This window comes from Pteropus medius, unplaced genomic scaffold, assembly GCF_902729225.1.
Source record: "Pteropus medius unplaced genomic scaffold, Ma_sr-lr_union100, whole genome shotgun sequence".
In the NCBI taxonomy this organism is placed as follows: Eukaryota; Metazoa; Chordata; class Mammalia; order Chiroptera; family Pteropodidae; genus Pteropus; species Pteropus medius.
In genome coordinates, this window is record NW_024344371.1 from 36,151 (window position 1) to 55,988 (window position 19,838).

The window sequence follows — 19,838 nt, forward strand, 5'->3', positions numbered from 1 at the left end:
TTAGAGAAATGCAAATCAAAACCACAATGTAATACCATCTCGCACTTGTTAGAATAGCTATAAGAAACAGGACAAGTAATAACAAATGTTGGAGAGGATGCAGAGAAAAAGGAACCCTCATATACTGCTGGTGGGACTGCGAATTGGTATAGCCACTATGGAAAACAGGAAAACAGTATGGAGGTTCCTCAAAAAACTAAGAATTGACCTACCATATGATCCAGCAATCCCACTACTGAGTATTTACCCAAAGACTTGAAAACCGATATCCAAAAAGATATTTGCACACCGATGTTCATAGCAGCATTATTCACAGTGGCCAGGACATGGAAGCAACCAAAGTCTCTTAGATTGTTGACTAAAGAAGCTGTGGTAGATATATACAATGGAATATTACTCAGCCATAAGAAGAGATGAAATACTTGCATTTGTGACAGCATAGATGGACCTCGAGATAATCATGCTAAGTGAAATAAGCCAGACTGAAAAAGTAGAAAGTCACATGATATCACTTATATGTGGTATATAAACCTAAAAGCAACAAATGAACAGGACAAACAGAGACTCAGGGACATGGACAATGGACTAGTGGTTACCAGAGGGCGGGGGCAGGTGGGAAGAAGTTGATGGGGTAATGGGGGTCAAATATAGGTGGGTAGAGGTAGAGTGAAGTGGGTAAAGGTGATCCAATATATGGTAGCTGAAGGAAACTGGACTTTGGGTGGTAATCGCATAATAGAATATATACATGTCAAATGATAATGTACACCTGAAAATTATTTAATTGTATTGACCAATGTTACCCAAATAAACTTCATTTAAAATAATTAATTAATTGATTAATTAATTAAAAAACAAAAACAATAATGAATCAGTACCATCTATCATATAAAGTGAGTATAAAGAAGAAAAAACACATGATCATTTTAATAGATGCAAAAAGAAAAGCATTTGACAGAATTCATCATCTTTCCATGGTAACACTTCTCAGCAAACTCGAGATAGAAGGGAACTAAGTATCTGAACCTGATAAAAATTACATACAAGAATCTCAGAGTTAACATTATACTTAAAGATAATAGAATTTATTTTCCCCTAAAGTTGTAACAAAACAAAAATATCTACTCTTACCACTCTATTCAGCATTATATTGAAAATTCTAGCCAGTACAATAAGGCAAAATACAGAAATAGGCATACATATTGGAATGAAGGAAATAAAGTAGACTTAATTCACTTATTACATGATTGTCTGTGTGGAATTTATGAAAGACTAAAGTTTTAGCCAGATTACAAGGCACAGGTGTACAAAGAATTCAATAAAAATAAGATAAAAATATAAGCACAATTGGATGCCCAGATGCAAAAATATTTTTTTTAAAAACCTCAACTGTATTCTGGTCAATATTGCAGAATAGGTAGATGTTGTGTTTGCCTCCTCTCATAACCAAATCAAAATTACAACTAAACTATAGAACAACTGTTATGGAAAATCACCTGATATTTAGCTGAACAGAAGTCCTACAACTAAAGACAGAGAAGCAGCAACCATGAGATTGGTAGCAAGGGCAGAGATGCTAAATGGGCTAGTCCCACACCTGCATGTGGCAGCTAAAAATCAGGAGAGATATCTTGGCTGCTGAGGTTCCCCCCAGAGGACTGAAGGATCCAGGCTCCACACCAGGTGCTTCAGCCTAGGGTTCTAGTGATGGGAAGAGATGAACCCACCAAATCTGTATGTGAAAATAAGCAGAGACAGAGTCCTCCAGGAATCCCAAGCATTCCTCTTCTAGGGCTGAGACAGGGAGTTATCTGCTGACAAACTCACTCTGAGCTCCAGGGCTGAGACAGCAGCACAAAAGATACCAGGGATATACTGGGAGGAACTGAATTGTCTGGCTTTAGGGTGAGAGCTGGAGAGGCAGCTTTCTTCCAGACAGAAGTGCTGACGGAGGCCACTGTTCCTTTGTGGATCTTTCTCCCCTTCTGATGTGCAAAGGAAATAGAAATACAAGGCCAAGAAGAAGAGAGAGTCCCAAACAAGATGAACCCAAAAGGTCCACTCAAGGATACGTCATAATTAAAATGCCAAAAGTTAAAGACAAAGAACAGCAAGAGAAAAATAGTCAGTTACCTACAGAGGAGCGCCTATAAGACTGTCAACTGATTTCTCAACAGAAACTTTGCAGGCCAGAAGAGCTTGGCCCAAAATAGTCAGAGCAATGAAAAGCAAGAAACTACAATGCAAGATTATTCTACCCAGCAAAGTTATCACTTAGATTTGAAGTACAAATAAAGAACTTCCCAGACAAGAAAAAGCTAAAGAAGTTCATCACCACCAAACCAGTTATAGAGGAATTGTTGAAGGGGCTTTTTTTAAGAAAGAGGGGGAAAAAGAGATCGAAAATATGAATAATATAGCAATAACCACATATCTATCAACATTAACTTTAAATATAAATGGCTTTGGACATGGTTCCATAGTGTAGCGGTTAGCATGTCTGCTTTACATGCAGAAGGTCCTGGGTTCACGCCTCAGTGGAGCCCCAGTCCATGGTCTACGGCCACACCACCCTGAACAAGCCCGATGTCTCATCTCAGAACCTAAGCAGGGTCAGGCCTGGTTAGTACGTGGATGGGAGACCACCCAGGAAGACCAGGTGCTGTAGGCATAAATAATAATAAATAATAAACAAACAAACAAACAAACAAATAAATATGGCTTACATGTTTCAATCAAAAGATAGGGTGGTCAAATGGATAAGAAAACAAGACCCTTGCATATGCTGCCTGCAAGAGACTGACTTGGGATTGAAGCTCACACACAGACTGAAAGTAATGGGATGGAAAGAGATCTTTCATGAAAATGAAAACAAACAAAAAGGCTGGGATAGCAATACTTATACCAGACAAAATGGACTTTAAAACCAAGACTATAACAAGAAACAAAGAAGAATCCAGTAATCCCAATTCTGGGTATTTATCTGAAAAAAAACGAAACAAAACTACTGCAAAGGGACATGTGTATCTATATGTTTATTACATCATTATTTTCAGTAGTCATGATATGGAGACAACCTGGTTGCCCATCAATTGATGAATAGATAAAGAAGAAGTGGCACATATACACAATGGAATATTACTCAACCTTAAAAAAGAATGACATCTTGCAATCTGCAACAATGTGGGTGGACATACAGGGTACTATGCGGAGTGGAGCAAGTCAGACGGAAAGACAAATGCCACATGATTTCACTTAGATGTGAATCTAAAGAACAAAATAAATAAAACAGAAACAAACTCATAATGCAGATAACATTTCGATGGTTGCCAGATGGAAGGGACTTAGGGCACAGGAAAAAAGGGAAGGAATTAAAAAGTAAAAATTTGTAGTTATAAAATAGTTATGGATATGTAAAGTATAAGGAATATAGTCAATATTATAATAACTATGTGCAGGGTCATATGGGTACTAGATTTATTTGAGTAATCACTTTGTAAGTTAGTTAAATGTCTAATCACTTTGTTGTACACCAGAAACTGATATAATTTGGTATGCTAACTGTAACTGAAAAATTAAAAAATTATTTAAGAAAGACTTCAACTCATGTTAACCCCATATCCAACCATTTACTCAAAATAGATCTTAGACTTAAATTTAAACCTACAATTACAACACTTTTTACTGAAAAACATAGAAAATATTTGTGACTTGGCCAAAGAATGTTAGATACAATTCTAAAAGCATGGTGCTTTAATGAAAAAAATTAATAAATTGGACTTCTTAAAAACTCAGAATTTCTGTTCTCAAAAGACATTGTTATAAGAATGAAAATAAAATGAGTCAAACACTGGGATAAAATATTGGCAAGCATATACCTGATAATGGACTTTTATTTATGATTATATAAAGAAAGACAATAATGAGAAAACATCCCAACTCTTTAAATGGGCAAAAGATCTGAATAGACCTATTTCACCAAAGTAGATATAAGGATGATGAAAAAGTACATGAATAGTTGTTCAATATATTAGTAAACAGACAAATGCGATTTAAAACTGCAATGAGATATCACTAAACACGTACTAGAATGGCTGAAATTAAAACAAACAACAAAAAAAAAACCTAACGGTACCATGTACTTGCAAAGATATGGAGCAAATGCAACTCTCATACATTGCTATTAAGATTGCAAAGTGGTATGTCCATTAGGGAACACGGTTTGGCATTTTTTTATAGTGTTAAATATATATTTACCAAGCGACTCAGCAATCCAAGTAAGTTAAAAAATGTTCACATAGAAACCAGTATGAGAATATTCATAGCAGCCTTAAGCATAATCACCCTACATTGGAAATATCCACATATCCTTCAGTTGGTGAATGGCTAAACAACCATGGTACATTTATACAACAGAATAATAGTCCGCAATAAAAAGGAATGAGCTTCTGATCCACACAACAGGAACAAACCTCAAATGCATTGTGATAAGTGAAATAAGCAATACACAAAGGCTGTGATCCCATTATGACATTCTGGAAAAGCAACATGATAGGGATGAAAATGGATCAATGGTTGGATAGTTGGGAAAGGTGGTTGGGGCAGTGGAGAAAGTTGATTACTAGTGGCATGAAGAAATGTTATAGGTAATGGAACTTTTCTATGTCTATTCTGTTGTAATTCTATGGTTAGCATTTGCATTTATGAAACCTCATACAGCTGTACACTTAAAAGGATGAATATTACTGTATGTAACTTACATCTGGTAAAACTAACTGAGAATCATTAATGTGGCTACCAGCATTTACCACAACATGAAAAAAATCAGCAAACCTAACTTCTGAACAATAGAATCCAACATGATTTGAAAAGAATATTAAAATAAGAGGGAGAGAGTTACAGATCTGGGGAAGAGTAGCAAGCAGTCAAACATATATATTATTGGAATTACAAAAAGAGAGAAGAAACAACAGTATAGATAATTATTTGAATAAAAATTGGCCAAAAATTTACCACATGAAACAAAATAACCCCGCAAGTCCAGGAAATTCAGTGATAACAGGATAAATAAATTTTTAAAATTTACCAAGAAATCCCCAATAAACTAAATGTATCATAGTAAAATTACTGATATCAAAAGTTTAAATAAAAGAAGCCAGTGAAGGAGGGAGAAAAAAATATTACATTGCGTTTCCCCCATGCTGCCCCGCCACCCGCCAAGTGGAATGACTTTTCTTAAGGAACTGTGAAAGAACTGTGGAGACTAGAAGACAATATTATCTGCTAAAGTGCTGAAAAATAAAATAAAATAAAACATGTAACCTTGAAATCTCTGTTAAGGAGAAATCTTTCAGAACTGAAGGTGAAATAAATAAAAATATTTTGAGGTAAAGGTGAGAGAATTTGTCACATCCAACCAGCACTACAAGAGTTGCTAACGGAACTTTTTCAGGCTAAAGGGAAAAGATATCTGATGGAAATTCAGATCACAGACAAGGAGGAAGAGCTCTGTTCTGGCTTAAAAGGCTCTACATTATGGGCCCTTATCTATTGTTTGGATTTAATCTTATAAAATGTTCTCTTGCACTCACTACCCAGTCTGTTTTTAAATTTTTTTCCAAATCCTGCCAAACACATTAATGGATCCTGAAATTAATCAAGAGGACCATGACCAGCATTTTACTTGCTAATTAGTAGAGTGTAATGGAAAATACCAGCATACACTGGTATGAAGTCTATGTATTAACTTTTAGCTGTATCTCAAGCCTATGAGATTATATACTGGTTTACAATGTAAAATGTGGTGTGTGACCCAATAAACCCATGTGGAATAAAAATCATATGATTATATCAATAGATGCAAAAAAAAAACCATTCGACAAAATTCAGCATCTATTTATGATTAAAAAAAAAACCTCTCAGCTAAGTTTAATAGAAGGAACATACTTCAATATAAAAAAGGCCATATATGACAAACCCACGGCTAACATATTCAGCAGTGAAAAGCTAAAAGCATTTTCCTCAAGATTAGGAACAAGACAAGAATGCCTACTTTCACCACTCCTCTTCAACATTTTGTTGAAGTCTTGGCCACAGAAATAAGACAAGAAAGAGAAATAAAATGTATCCGAACTGGAAAGGAAGAAGTGAAACTCTAGTTATTTGCCTATGACATGATACTATATACAGAGAACACTAAAGATTCCACCGAAAACTGTTAGAACTGATCAATGAATTCAGTAATGTAGCAGGTTACAAAATAAATATTCAGAAGTCAGTGGCATTTTTATACACCAATGATGAACTTTCAGAAAGAGAAATTAAGAAAATAATCCCATTTATAATTGCACTGAAAACTATAAAATACCTGGGAATCAAATTAACCAAGAAGGTAAAAGACCTGTTTTCAGAAAATCATAAGTCATTAAAAAAAGAAATTGAAGAAGATACAAATAAATGGAAGCATATATCATGCTCATGGGTAGGAAGAATCAACATCATTCAAATGGCCATACTACCCAAAACAATCTATAGATTCAATGCATTCCCTATCAAAGTACTAATGGCATTTTTCAGAGAGCAAGAACAAATAATCCTAAAATTGATATGGAACCATAAAAGACTCCATATAGCCACAGCAATCTTGAGAAAGAAGAACAAAGTTGAAGGTTTCACACTACCTGATATCAAACTATACTACTAGTCTACAGTAATCAAAACAGCATGATACTGGCATAAAAACAGATCCATTGATCAATGGAACAGAATAGAGAGCCTAGAAATAAATCCATACCTGTTTACTCATTTAATATATGACAAAGGAGGTAAAAATATGCAAAGGGGCAAAGACAGTCTCTTAAGTAAATGATGTTGGGAAAACTGGACAGATACATGCAAAAAAAAAATAAAGAATCTGGATCACCTTCTTACACCGTATACAAGAATAGATTCAAAATGGATTAAATACTTAAATGTAAGACCCAAAACCATAAAACTTCTAGAAGAAAACTTAGGCAGTAAACTCTCTGATATTACTAACAGTAATTTCTTTTCGGATATATCACCCCGGGCGAGGGAAACAAAAGAAGAAATAAACAAATGGGACTACATCATACTAAAAAGTTTTTGTACAGCAAAGGAAACCATCAACCAAACAAAAAGACAACCAAATGATTGGGAGAAGATATTTGCTAATGATACATCTGATAAGGAGTTAATATCCAAAATATATAAAGAACTCATGCAACTCAACAACAAAAAAATAATCCAATTAAAAAATGGGCAGAAGACCTGAACAGATACTTCTCCAAAGAGGAAATACAGATGGCTAATAGACATATGAAAAAATGCTCACGGTTGCTGATCATCAGAGAAAAGCAAATTAAAACCACAATGAGATATCACCTCACACTTGTCAGAATGGCTATCATCAATAAATCAAAAAACAATAAGTGGGGAGAAAACGGAACCTTCATACATTGTTCGTAGGATTGCAAATTGGTACAGCTGCTATGGAAAACAGTATGGAGGCTTCTCAAATAATTAAAAATGGATATATCTTTTGACCCAACAATTGCACTTTTGGGTATTTATCCAAAGAACATCAAAACAATAATTTATAAAGATCTATGCACCCCAAAGTCCATAGCAGCACAATTTACAATAGCCAAGATATGGGAGCAACCAAAATGCCCATCAACAGACAATTGGACAAAGAAATTATGGTTCATATATGCAAGGAATATTACTCAGCCATTAAAAAAATGAAATCCTACAATTTGCAACAACATAGATGGATCTACAGGTTATTATGCTGAGTGAAATAAGTCAGGCAGAGAAAGATAAATACCATGTGATTTCACTTACATGCGGAATCTAAGGAACAAAAAAACAAACGAATCAAAAACAGACTCACAAATATAGTGGACAATTTGGTGATGGACAGAGAGGAGGGAGATTGGGGGTTTGGGAGAATGGGGTGACGGTCTAAAGAAGTACAAATTAGTAGTTAATAGATGGTCACGGAAATGGCAAGCACAGCATAGGGAATACAGTTAGTGATAATATGTTGGCTAGGTGGAGGTTCAGGGGAGAGAAGGAGCAATTAGGGGGATCATTTTATGAAATATATAGATGTCTAACAAATGTACTGTATGCTTGAAACTAATTAAGATTAATAAATTTTTTTTAAAGGAAAAATGTAATTTTGGCTTATAAACAAACAAACAAACAAACAAACAAACAAATAAATGTGGTATTTCATCTCTGGGTTATAGTCCAAAACTTTGGAAAACGTGGCTCTAACTGCACTGGCATTTCTATTCCTTGAACAGCCCAGTTCACGAATGTTGTTGCTACTTGAGGACTTGGTTTTCCCCAATCTTTGCGTGGCTAGCTTCTTTTCAGATTTTACATTTGAGTTCAAGTATTACTTCCTCACAAGAGTCTTTCCTGTCTTTCTAAAAAGGAGGACATTGTCATCAGTGTCAGCATAAAATTTTTTTTAAATCTCTAGAGCTAAAGAGTATCAAAAGGTGACTTGATCATTTCCCATAATTTGTATCTGTTAATCAAACCTTCTTAAAAATTCTCGGGAATGAAGAAAAAATGTAATAAACCAATAAACCGTAATGACAGTCTGTTCTATGTAGAAAAAGATTACTAGATTTCTCTACATCTGTTTACCTGGAATTAAAATACATAATTCAACACTTTTTTTCAGAAAGTAATATCCTGCCTTCTATTTCTTGTCTCTTTGTTCACACTGAAAATAGCTACTTTACACTAGTTTTTCTGTGCTATGTCAAAGCAGCTTTTTATTAATTCTGGAATTTCTCCTTTCAGTGGTCAAATGTCAAGATCCAGTAGTCGAAAATGGAAGACTGGTGGCAGGATTTAGAAAAGACTATGACTACAAAGCAAAGGTTGTATTTGAATGCCTGGAGGGTTTTAAACTTAAAGGCAACAGCACAATTTTCTGTGGTGCTAACAATGTATGGGAGCCTGAGATGCCAGAATGTATTAAAGGTACAAAAGGTGTCCCTTACCTTCTTTCTTTTTTAGATTCTTTTTTGACATCAAATATCAATGATATAGAATAATTGAAAACCAGTAGTTTTAGTAAATAACTCTGTCTTATATTATTTCCATGAAAAAAAATGTATAACATACAATTTACAAACAACTCTGCTGCTGTTATTTTGTATGTTTTCATAGGGTCCTTCACACAGGTATATAAATTTCCAGTTGGCATTTTTATGTTTAAAAATGTAGAGTAGCCATTTTTCAATAAATTGAGGCATGGGATATTTTACCTAAATAAGTGAAGAATGAAAGGCATAATTTCATATAAGTGAAAATAATAACCAAATGGTAAGTCAGTCTACAATATTTTGTTTTGTATTTTTGATTCTCCCCAGGACAAAACCTATAATATCCCACCTGTCAGGTTTACTAACTTCCTGCTTTACTTTTCAAAGGTGTTTAAATAACAGGGCATTATTTTTTTAAAAATTCATTGAATGCCTGGTGATTTATACTCATTCATCATATTTAGTAATAAAAGTAAAAAGTACATATTTACAATCATTCTAATTGTTATACTAGTGATTCTAAAATGATTTGCCATAGTCCGCAGATAGAAAGAGGTATGTAAATTTGGCAGGATATGTAAACCTTGCATGTGTTTACTTTATGTAAAATGATTTAATGCCTTTTTCACTGGGTGATAGGTAAGTTAAAATGAGATGCACCACAGTGCCTGGCACATAGGAAGTTCACATGATTGACAGCATCTCTCCAATTAATATTAAAGAAGAAGAATGTCCATGCTCCTGTTTTTTAATATGTATGTTTTCTGTGTTACTGACTATGCTCCTTATTCATTTGTAAAGTGATGTGCTGACACAGGTATCTTCCTGTGACCATTTCAGTTCTTTTTATATAGTACCATTCAAACTGGGAAATTTCTGCTGTATCTAGAACAAGACTCATATTTCTACCATCCAGCTTCTCCCTCCTCATACAATTTTTCTTTCTCCTTACGGAGAAAGAAAATAAATTTTATTTTCAACAGAAAATAAATTTTATAGTAACTAAAAGGAAAGAAAAGTCCTTGTTTATTGAAATGAAATAATTGTATGGACTACTGATCAACTGCTCTGCCTAAGACTTGAGAGATTATTTTGGTATAGAGGAAGGAATTGTCTTCCTGACTTCAGTGCTGCTACCTCGGGTTGCCCCTTGGTTGCAGCAGAAGCAAGGGACAAGATCCCCCCCTTATCCACAATTTCCCCTTCTATGGTTTAAGTTACCCACAACCATGGTCCAAAAATATTAAATGGAAAATTCCAGCAATAAACAATTCATAAGATTTATATCGCACACCTTTCTGAGCATCATGATGAAATCTCACACTGTCTATCTCATCCCACCCGGAAAATGAATAATTTATTTGTCCAGTATGTTCGCCTAACTTCATCTCATCACATAGGCATTGTACCATCTCACATCATCACAAGAAAAGAGGAGAGTACAGTACATTAAGATATTTTGACAATGAGAGACCACATTCATTTAACTTTTATTATAGGATATTGTCATAATCATTTTATTTATCGTTAGCTACTTTGTTAATCTCTTAGTGTGCCTAATTTGTAAGTTAAATTGTATTGTAGTTTCCAAGAATCCAGTGGGGTCATGGAAGGAATGCCCTGTAAGCAGCGGGGAGCTACTGTTGTGGGATAACATTATCCTGGGGAGACTTTATTCTGAATTTTAGTCAGCCTTGACTTACACATGTGAAATCATTTCTTTGGGCTGAAATCTCATATCATTTAATGAGGGTTGTGCATACAGTGGGATAAGGAGCAGGACAGCCAGGTTTCATTGGGCTTCTGGATTTAGTCAGATACCGTGATCTTCTGAAGGCCCTGGTCTGCGCAGGGGTATGTGTAACTGTGTCAGAAAGTAAAGTTTAATTTTGCAGTGGGTAAAGAGTGCTTAAACAACTTTGGCAAGTGTAGAGAAGGTGAGCAGTTCTCTTGATCCATAGTAGGAAACTATTTCACTTTCCTGAAACTCACCTGGAACATTGGGGAATTTTCTGAATGCAGCCTATCATATTATATAATGTCATCTGTGGTTAATGTACAGCTTTGCAGCCAAATAATAATTATATTTCAACTATCTAGAAAAAAAATCATTCAAGATGCTGTTTTTTTTGGATCTGAGAATGTTTACTTTGAACATCCCCATGGGAAGAAAATTCAATGTTCTGAGCAAGGGTAGAAATTTACTTATTAAAAAGTGTGATATTGGACTCAATAATTATAGTGTAAAAGCTTATAATCAACTGGATGCCAACACCAAATTTTAAACTCTGCACATTGCTGAAAGCATCTTTCACGATGTATGTTACTGGGAAGAAATACTTCAAATTAGCCAGTGACCTTTCCTAGTGGATTAAACTAGCCGATTGACCTTTCCTTTTCCATTCAGAGCACTGTGTGTAAAAGCCATATAAGGATCCTCTTATATACTTTCAAGATGGTTACTGAGATGAAATTCATAAAATGAAGGATACTTGTATAATTTAATCACAGGCTTGCTGTTACTTGACTTCCTTCTCGGTGGTTCTAGGAACTTCTAGAATGTTGCTGCTATCCATTTGTAGCTGAACAGAAATATACAGCATTTCTAGCCCATGTTTGTTTTCTTGTTGAAAGTGAGAATGTCTGACTGAGTGTATTCAGTAAATGTAATGTTATTAATGAACCTCACCTCTGTGCTAATCCACTTTTTAAACAATGCTTTTAATTACGGGGGCTTTTGGTTGGCTTTTTTTATTTTGTTTTGGGCAACTGATTGAGGAACATTCAGATATCAAGGCCAGCACAGTGGAAATGTTGAAAACATTAGTCCAGCAGGTGGATATCAGGGCACGATGGAAATGAAATGTTGGCCTGTGTATATAGAGAGAATTTTAGAATCTAGAATACGATATGAATAAGAGTAAAATTTCACTTGTTTAGAGTTCTCTTGACCAGTCTCTCAGTCTGAAGTTAATACCAATCCAGGGAGTAACACAGGAAGGTACCTCAAGGATTAAAATAGATCTACCTCCTTTCTTCCTATGTTCTTAACCTTATAAGAGAGGCTGGGCATTCTTTTAGCCCTTAGAATTTTACTAGATGTGTGTCCATCACATTATTTTCAATAATGGTTCTAACGGATTTGTTAGGTTGTCAAGCCCACGGATCATTTAAAGAGGGAGGAATTTCTGGAGAAGAAATGCAAAATAAAAACAAAACTTTTGTTTTTATTACTAGGAAGAACAAAACTACCAGAAAAACACACCCAGAAGTAAAGAGTTCAAAAAGTTTAGCAATGTAGTAACTTTATTGTAGAGATATATTCAATACGCAGCCCAAATAGCCACCTCGGGGAACTTCTGAAGTCATGCATGATCCTTTGATCAGTGAAGGAAGATAAGTTGTATTTAAAATACTGTTAGTTATAAAATTTAATATTTAAGTGACATCTATTCTCTTATAAAATGCTCAGCTTACTGATATGAAACATATCAAATGAAATACTTTAGTCCATATTTATTTTGACTTTTGAAATCTACAATAGTTCTGTAGTGATCACCTCTTACCATAACATTCCTTGAACACCCTCTGGGTACAGAGTGTAGCAGAAAAGGAAGGCATATGATCCCTGACCACCAGGAGCTTACCTTCTGAGAGAAGACTGAGCCTGAAGTGACAAGTCATCATCAGATTGTGTTTCAAACTGTGGAAGTGTAGTCTGACCAGAGTACTATATACTATAGAAGTCTTCTTAGGGTAGAATAGTGTATGAAAGGAATTCTTAGGGTGTGAAAAGAATTTAGGAAAAAATGAGGGAGGATACATATCTATAAATATATTTTACAACTAAAAATATTACTGTTGTCTCTTCAGTTTGCTGTATTGAATATTCACCTCATTCCCTAACAAACCAAAACTTAACAGTATGTTATTTAAACAAGCATAGTACATCCTCCACCACTACTACTACTTGTATAAATTCAGGGAAAAGTCATTTAAAATCTTACTAACAACTTTCCATTTATTCTGTACTTCCCACCTAATACCAGACCATAGTCCTTTGCTGATGAAAAAGATAAAATACTTTATTTTCATGTTCTCCTCCTGTCATGCCCAGATGCCTGTGATGATCCACCAAGATTCGAATCTATGATGCTCAAGGGTACTCCTAAATCTATTTATCATTCTGGGGACAAAATAGAATATCAGTGTCACCTTGGGTACAAGCATGTTCTGCCTTTTCTTGCCACTTCTGCTATTTGTCAGTCTGATAACACATGGACACATCTCCGGGAGGCTTGTACAAGTAAGTAAACAAAACTTTTGTTTTTATTGCTCTAGAGATCTTCACACATTTTAGACTGCATATTTCATTACTTCAATAATGATTTTCTCTGAGAATGTAGATTTTAGATAGCAACGTCTTCGAAAATCATCTTGGAATCTTTTTCTTGGCAATTTGTTTCTTAATGTGATTCTTAAGTTTGAGCTTTTAATAATAAAGAAAATATTTCCAAGAGTTCAAAAAAGCAATGTAAAATTTTGATTTTGATTCAAATCTTTTTTTGCAATGGGTATAAAACAAGAAATTTGAAATTTTTCTTTTAGAAATATTATGTCCACAATTAGGAGAACCCCAAAATGGACAAATAATCTACAGTCATGGAACTTTTCAGCTTGGTTCACAGGCTCACTATATTTGTAATGAGGGGTAAGTTGCTTCTTGGAAGAGTAAGGTAAATGTTACTAATTTCATTTATGTTTTGCTTCTCTTCTTAAATTTTTCCATAATATTGATTTCATTTTTTTTTGCAACAGCTTATAACTCATCAACGCTTAGGTTTTTATGGAGATGCGTAAAGAATAAAACAAATTAAAATTGAAGGGCAGCAATATTGTATAATACTTACTATATTTAATAGTGTGTAATGAATGGAATGAAAAGCTGTATAATGATAGGATAAAATTTAAATTGAAGAAATGCAAAATTTATAATACTCTATGTCATAATAGTTCTATCGTTAACATTAAAAATATAGTAAACATAATAACTTTATCTTTAACATCAAAGCACACCCTATTTAAAATGGTCAACTCTCACAATTGAAGAAGGGCTTATAGAAATGGGAACTAGAATTGTCAAGCAAAGATATTCTCATATCAAGATAACTCTGCCAGGTGTTACCAGACCAAAATTGACCTAATTAGCCTCGATTATAATGTTGATCAAGATCTCTTAGTTGAAAAACCTAATTTTTGAGACTGCTACAAAGGACTGCAGATCTCAAAAAGAGATGCTGAGCACTTAATAGTTGCTTTTGTTCTATAGATTTCTTTAAATAGTATATTTGAGATATTAGACATTTATGAAAAGTGTGCTTTTAGAGAGTAAATGTAAAACACTATAAAATACAATAGGTTTTCATATTGACTTAGTGTCCTGCTACTTCGCTGTATTCATTTATTTCTTCTAACAGGATTTTTGTATGTGTGTGTGGTGGTGTTAGGTTTTTCTACATATAGATCTCATTATCTGCTAACAGAATTTTACTTTTTCCTAACTTATTTGAATGTCTTTTTTTTTCTTTTCTTCTTATTCTGGCTAGAATACCCAGTACTATGTTGACTAAAATTGGTAAAAGGGGGCATCTTGCATTGTTCCCAATCATATAAGAAAAACTTTTAGTTTTTCATCATTGAGTATGTTTGCTGTGGTTTTCTTTTGTATGGTGTTTATTATCTTAAAGTAGCTTCCTTCTGTTCCTAGTTCATTGAGTATTTTTATTATGCAAAATTGTTGAATTTTATCAAATACTTTTTCTATATTAATTGAAATGATCATGTGTTTTTTTCCCCTTCATTCAGTTGACATGGCAGATTCCATTGATCATTTTTCATGTGTTGAGTTACTCTTGCATTCCAGGAATAAGTCTCACTTGGTCATGACATAAAATCCTGCTGAAGTCTGTTGCTAGTATTTTGATGTATATTTTTGTATCAAGGTTCATAAGCAATATTGGTCTGTAGACTTCTCTTGAAGTGTTGTCTGGCTTTGATGGCATGGTAAAGCTGGTCTCATAGAATGAGTTTGGAAGACTTCCCACCTCTTCAAATTTTTGGAAAAGTTTGAGAAGGATTGGTATAAGTTTTTCTTTAAATGTTTGGTAGTATTCACCATTAAAATCATGAGGTCCAGGGTTTTTCTTTGTTGGGAGATGTTTAATTACTGACTCAATCTCCCTACTAATTATAGGTCTACTCAGATCTCATATTTCTTTGTGATTTAGTCTTGGTCAGTTTTGTGTTTCTAGGAATTTTTCCATTTTTACTAGGTTATTCAATTTGTTGGCATAGTGTTATTTATAGTACTTTATAAAATTTTGTATTTGTGTAGAATTCGTAAAAATGTTACCACTTTCATTTTTTATTAAATTTATTGTGGTGACATTGGTTAATAAAAGTAAATAGGTTTCAATGTACAGTTCAATAATACATCATATGTATATTGTTTGTATTGTGTATTCACCACCTAAAGTCCTATCTCCTTTCGTCATCATGTATTTGACCCTCTACACATATGTACTCCCCACTCCCTCTTTTCTCTCTAAACTGTCTGTGTCTATGAGTTTTTGTCATGTTCATTTGTTACATTCAGTTTGTTTTACATATGAGTGAAATCATATGGTTCTTGACATTTTCTATCTGACTTAGTTCACATAGCATGATAATTTCAAGATCCATTGATGTTGTGCAAATAGCAGTGTTTCTTCTTTTTTTATAGCTGAATAATATTTCATTGTATATATATGCCATATCTTTTTTATCCAGTCATGTGACAAAGGGCACTTTGGTTGTTTTCATATCTTGGCCACTGTGAATAATGCTGCAATGAACATAGGAATGCATATATCCTTACAAATAAATGTTTTCAAAATTTGGGGGTGGATATCCAGAAGAGGGATTGCTGGGTCATATGATAATTCTATTCTTAGTTTTTTGAGAATACTCCATACTGTTTTCCATAGTGGCTGTACCAATTTATATTTCCACCCGCAGTGTATGAGGATTCATTTTTTCCCCACAACCTCTCCAACACTTGTTATTATTTGTTCTGATGATAGTTATTCTAGCAAGTGTGAGGTGGTATCTCATTATGGTTTTGATTTTCATTTCCCTAATACCTAGTGAAGGTGAACATTTTTTCATATGTCTGTTGGACATTTGTATATTTTATTGAGAGAAATGTTTGTTCTTGTCCTCTTCCCATTTTTTGATTGGATTGTTTGCTTTTTAAAAAATATTTTTAAAGTACTTTTCCCTTTATTATCTCATTTGAGACTGACAATAACTATGTAATGTCACTTAGGTCATTTTAGAGATGAGGAAACAGAAAGATTAAATGCCTTGCCAAACGTCACTCAGCTAGTTGGCTGAATATTCTATTACTTTTTTATTGTTGTTGAGTTGTATGAATTCTTTATATGTTTTGGATACTAGCCCCTTATTGGAGGTGTTGTTTGCAAATATTTTCCCCATTCTGATTGTTGCTTTTTGTTCTTTTGATGGTTTTGTTTGCTGTGCAGAAGCTGTTTAGTTTGATATAATCTCATTCATTTAATTTTGCTTTCATTTTTTTGCCTTTGAGGTCAAATTCATAAAGTCTTTTCTAAATCCAAAATTCATGAGCTTAGTACTTATGTTTTCTTCTATGTAATTTATTGTTTCAGGACTTCTATTTAGGTCTTTCATCCATTTTGAGTTAATTTTAGTCTATGGTGACAGGTAGCAGTCTAGTTTCATTCTTTTGCATGTAATTTTCCAATTTTGCCAGCACCATTTATTAAAGATAACTTCTTTTCTCCATTGCATATTTTAGCTCCTTTGCCAAAAATTATTTGCCCATATATACAGGGGTTTATTTGTGGGCTCTCGATTCTGTTGCATTGGTCTGTGTGTCTGTTTTTCTGCCAATATCATGCTGTTTTGATTATTGTACTTTGTAGTATAATTTGAAGTCAGGGAGTGTGATACCTCTGCCTGTTTTTTTCCTCAGGATTCCTTTGGCTGTTCAGGTCTTTTGTGATTCCATACAAATCCGATAATTTTTTTTGTTCTATTTCTTTTAAAACTTCCATTGAGATTTTGATGGGGATTGCATTAAATCTGTATATTGCTTTGAATAATATGGCCATTTTAACTACATTGATTCTTCCAATCCATGAACACAAAATATCTTTTCATTTCTTTGTGTCTTCTTCAATTTCTTTTAATGTCTTGTAATTTTCAATGTATAGGTTCTTCACATTCTTTGTTAAGTTTATTCTTAGATATTTTATTCTTTTTGTTGCAATTGCATAAGATTTTTTTTTCATTTTTTTTCTAAAATTTCATTCTTACTGTACAGAAATGCTATGGATTTTTGTATGTTGATTTTGAATCCTGCAACTTTACTTTTTTCTTTATTGTTTCTAATAGTATTTTGGTGGAGTCTTTAAAGTTCTCCATACAGAAAATCATGTCATCTGCAAAAAAAAATGATAGTTTGACTTCTTCATTCCCAATTTGGATGCCTTTTATTTTATTTCTTTCTCTTGCCCAATTTCTCTAGCTAGGACTCCAATACTATATTGAATAAGAGTGGTTAGAGTGGGCAACCTTGTCTTGTTCCTGATTTTAGAGGGAAACTTTCTTTTATATAATCTTAATGGTAACTAAAAAAACAGATGTGAGACATATAACATAAAAAAGAGGGAATTGAGATGAAAACCATAGAATACACCAAACTAAAATAACAGACAGAAATACAGGGCAAAGAAACAATAGAGACTCCAAGCTACCAGAAAACAAAAGATAAAATGGCTATAGGAAAACCTCATATATCAATAATTACTCAAAATGTAAATGGACTTAACTCATCAATAAAAGGCACAGAGTAGCAGATTGGATCCCAAAAAAAAAAAAAAACAACAACCATATGCTGCCTTCAAGAGATGCATCTCAGGTGCAAGGGCAAATATAGACTCAAAGTGAAAGGGTGGAAGACAATTCTCCAAGCAAATGGCATCCAGAGAAATGCAGGTGGTAGCCATACTTATATCTGATGAAATAGACTTCAAGATGAGAAAGATAAGGACACTTTATAATGACAAAAGAGACCACTTTAATTTTTGATTTTAGTAATTTCAGTAGTTGATCTTTTTGAAAAACTTACTTTTGGTTTGATTCATTTTCTCTATTATTTTTCTCTTTCATGTTTTGTTTATTTCTGATCTAAGTTCATTATTAATTTTGGGCTAGATTTGGCTTTAGTCCTTCTTTTTCTAGTTCCTTAAATTGTGAAGTTACATTGTAGATTTCAGATCACCTGTTTTTTTTTTATTGTAAGATTTTATAGCTATAGTTTTGCCTTCTAGCATTGCTTTCATTGCATCCCATAAGTTGTGCAATGTTGTTTTTTCATTTTAATTCTTCTCAAAGTATTTTCTAATTTACCTTGTGATTTTTTTCTTTTATCTGCTGGATGTTTAAAAGTGTGTTGATTTGTTTCACAGTTTTTGAATTTCCACTTTTCCATTTGATACTGATTTCTAACTTTAACAAGAGAAAGATTCTGAAATGTCCAAAATTAAATTACAGCAGATAAAGGGTAGGAAGAAGAGACAAGGACTTCATCAGTTAACGGAGCCAAGAGCAGAAACCAATGAGAAAGGCTGCTTGCTCACTTTCCTGAATGTATGTTGAAACTTTGAATCAACTTCCGGACATATTTCAGCATAGAGTTTAAATTAAGGGCTGTTTCAGGAAAATGTCTAATCTGCCACATTCTAGACTGTTTCAGGAAAATGTCTAATCTGCCACATTCTAGACTGTTGCCCACAACCAATCCAAAAGCAGCAAACACTTCTTCCTTACAAACTAACATCTATCCCAGACTAGACCACTTCACCTTCTCCCGCCCTGTTTATCTATAGCCAATGTCAATTTTTCCTAAAAAACCTACATCTCTCTTCTCCAAACTATAACAGAGCCCTGTCAAACCCAGGATGGTGGACATGTTTCCCACCTCCATCTACCTGCCTGCTGGTGATTTAGACTGCACGCCCCAGGACCTGGTCCTTTTTCTGGCTAGCATCTGACTTAATGAAACATTTCTTTCAGAAAAACTTTTGGCTGTGAAGGTTTTAGTTTAACAACTTCATCCTGTTATGTTCAGTGAAGATATTTTGTATCATAGCTGCCTTTTTAAACTTCTAGATTAGTTATTATTAATTTGTGGTTTAACATATGGTCTAGCCTGGAAGATGTTTCATGTGCACTTGAGGAGAACATGTATTCTGTTGTAGTCTATGGTGTTCTATGTCTGTGGATTCTTATAATAAAATGTTGGAATTTCTTTCTCATTTCCTTTCGTGTATATTCTATAGCAATTTTGTCTGTGGTTCCCATGGGGATTACATTTAAGGTAAATACATACAGCTGTAACACTCCAATTTGAATTTATACCAGTCTAACTTCAATAAATTACAAAAAAGGATCCTTTACAGCTCCATTCCCATGCTTTCTGGTTGTTAATGTCATACTAGCCTCTACGCTAACAATTGTAATATTAGCTTCTACACTATTTTCTTTTAAAAGTTTAGTCTCTGAAATCACATAGAAAACAAAAAATGCAGAAACAAACCATTGTTACAATAAAACTAGCTTTTATAATTGCCTATGTATTTACCTTTAGTGAGATATTTATTC

At 33.8% G+C, this 19,838-nt stretch overlaps 1 protein-coding gene and 1 pseudogene across 1 annotated transcript in view; both read left to right on the forward strand.

Moving 5' to 3' along the window:
- LOC120608470 (C4b-binding protein alpha chain-like) overlaps positions 1-19,838 on the forward strand; it is a 93,606-nt gene that overhangs the window by 34,542 nt on the left and 39,226 nt on the right. The window contains exons 8-10 of the mRNA XM_039870261.1: positions 8,845-9,027; positions 13,210-13,398; positions 13,701-13,803. Coding sequence (XP_039726195.1) covers positions 8,845-9,027; positions 13,210-13,398; positions 13,701-13,803 — 475 coding nt within the window. The remainder of the gene's footprint in view (positions 1-8,844; positions 9,028-13,209; positions 13,399-13,700; positions 13,804-19,838) is intronic.
- LOC120608610 (uncharacterized) lies at positions 2,556-2,671 on the forward strand (annotated as a pseudogene).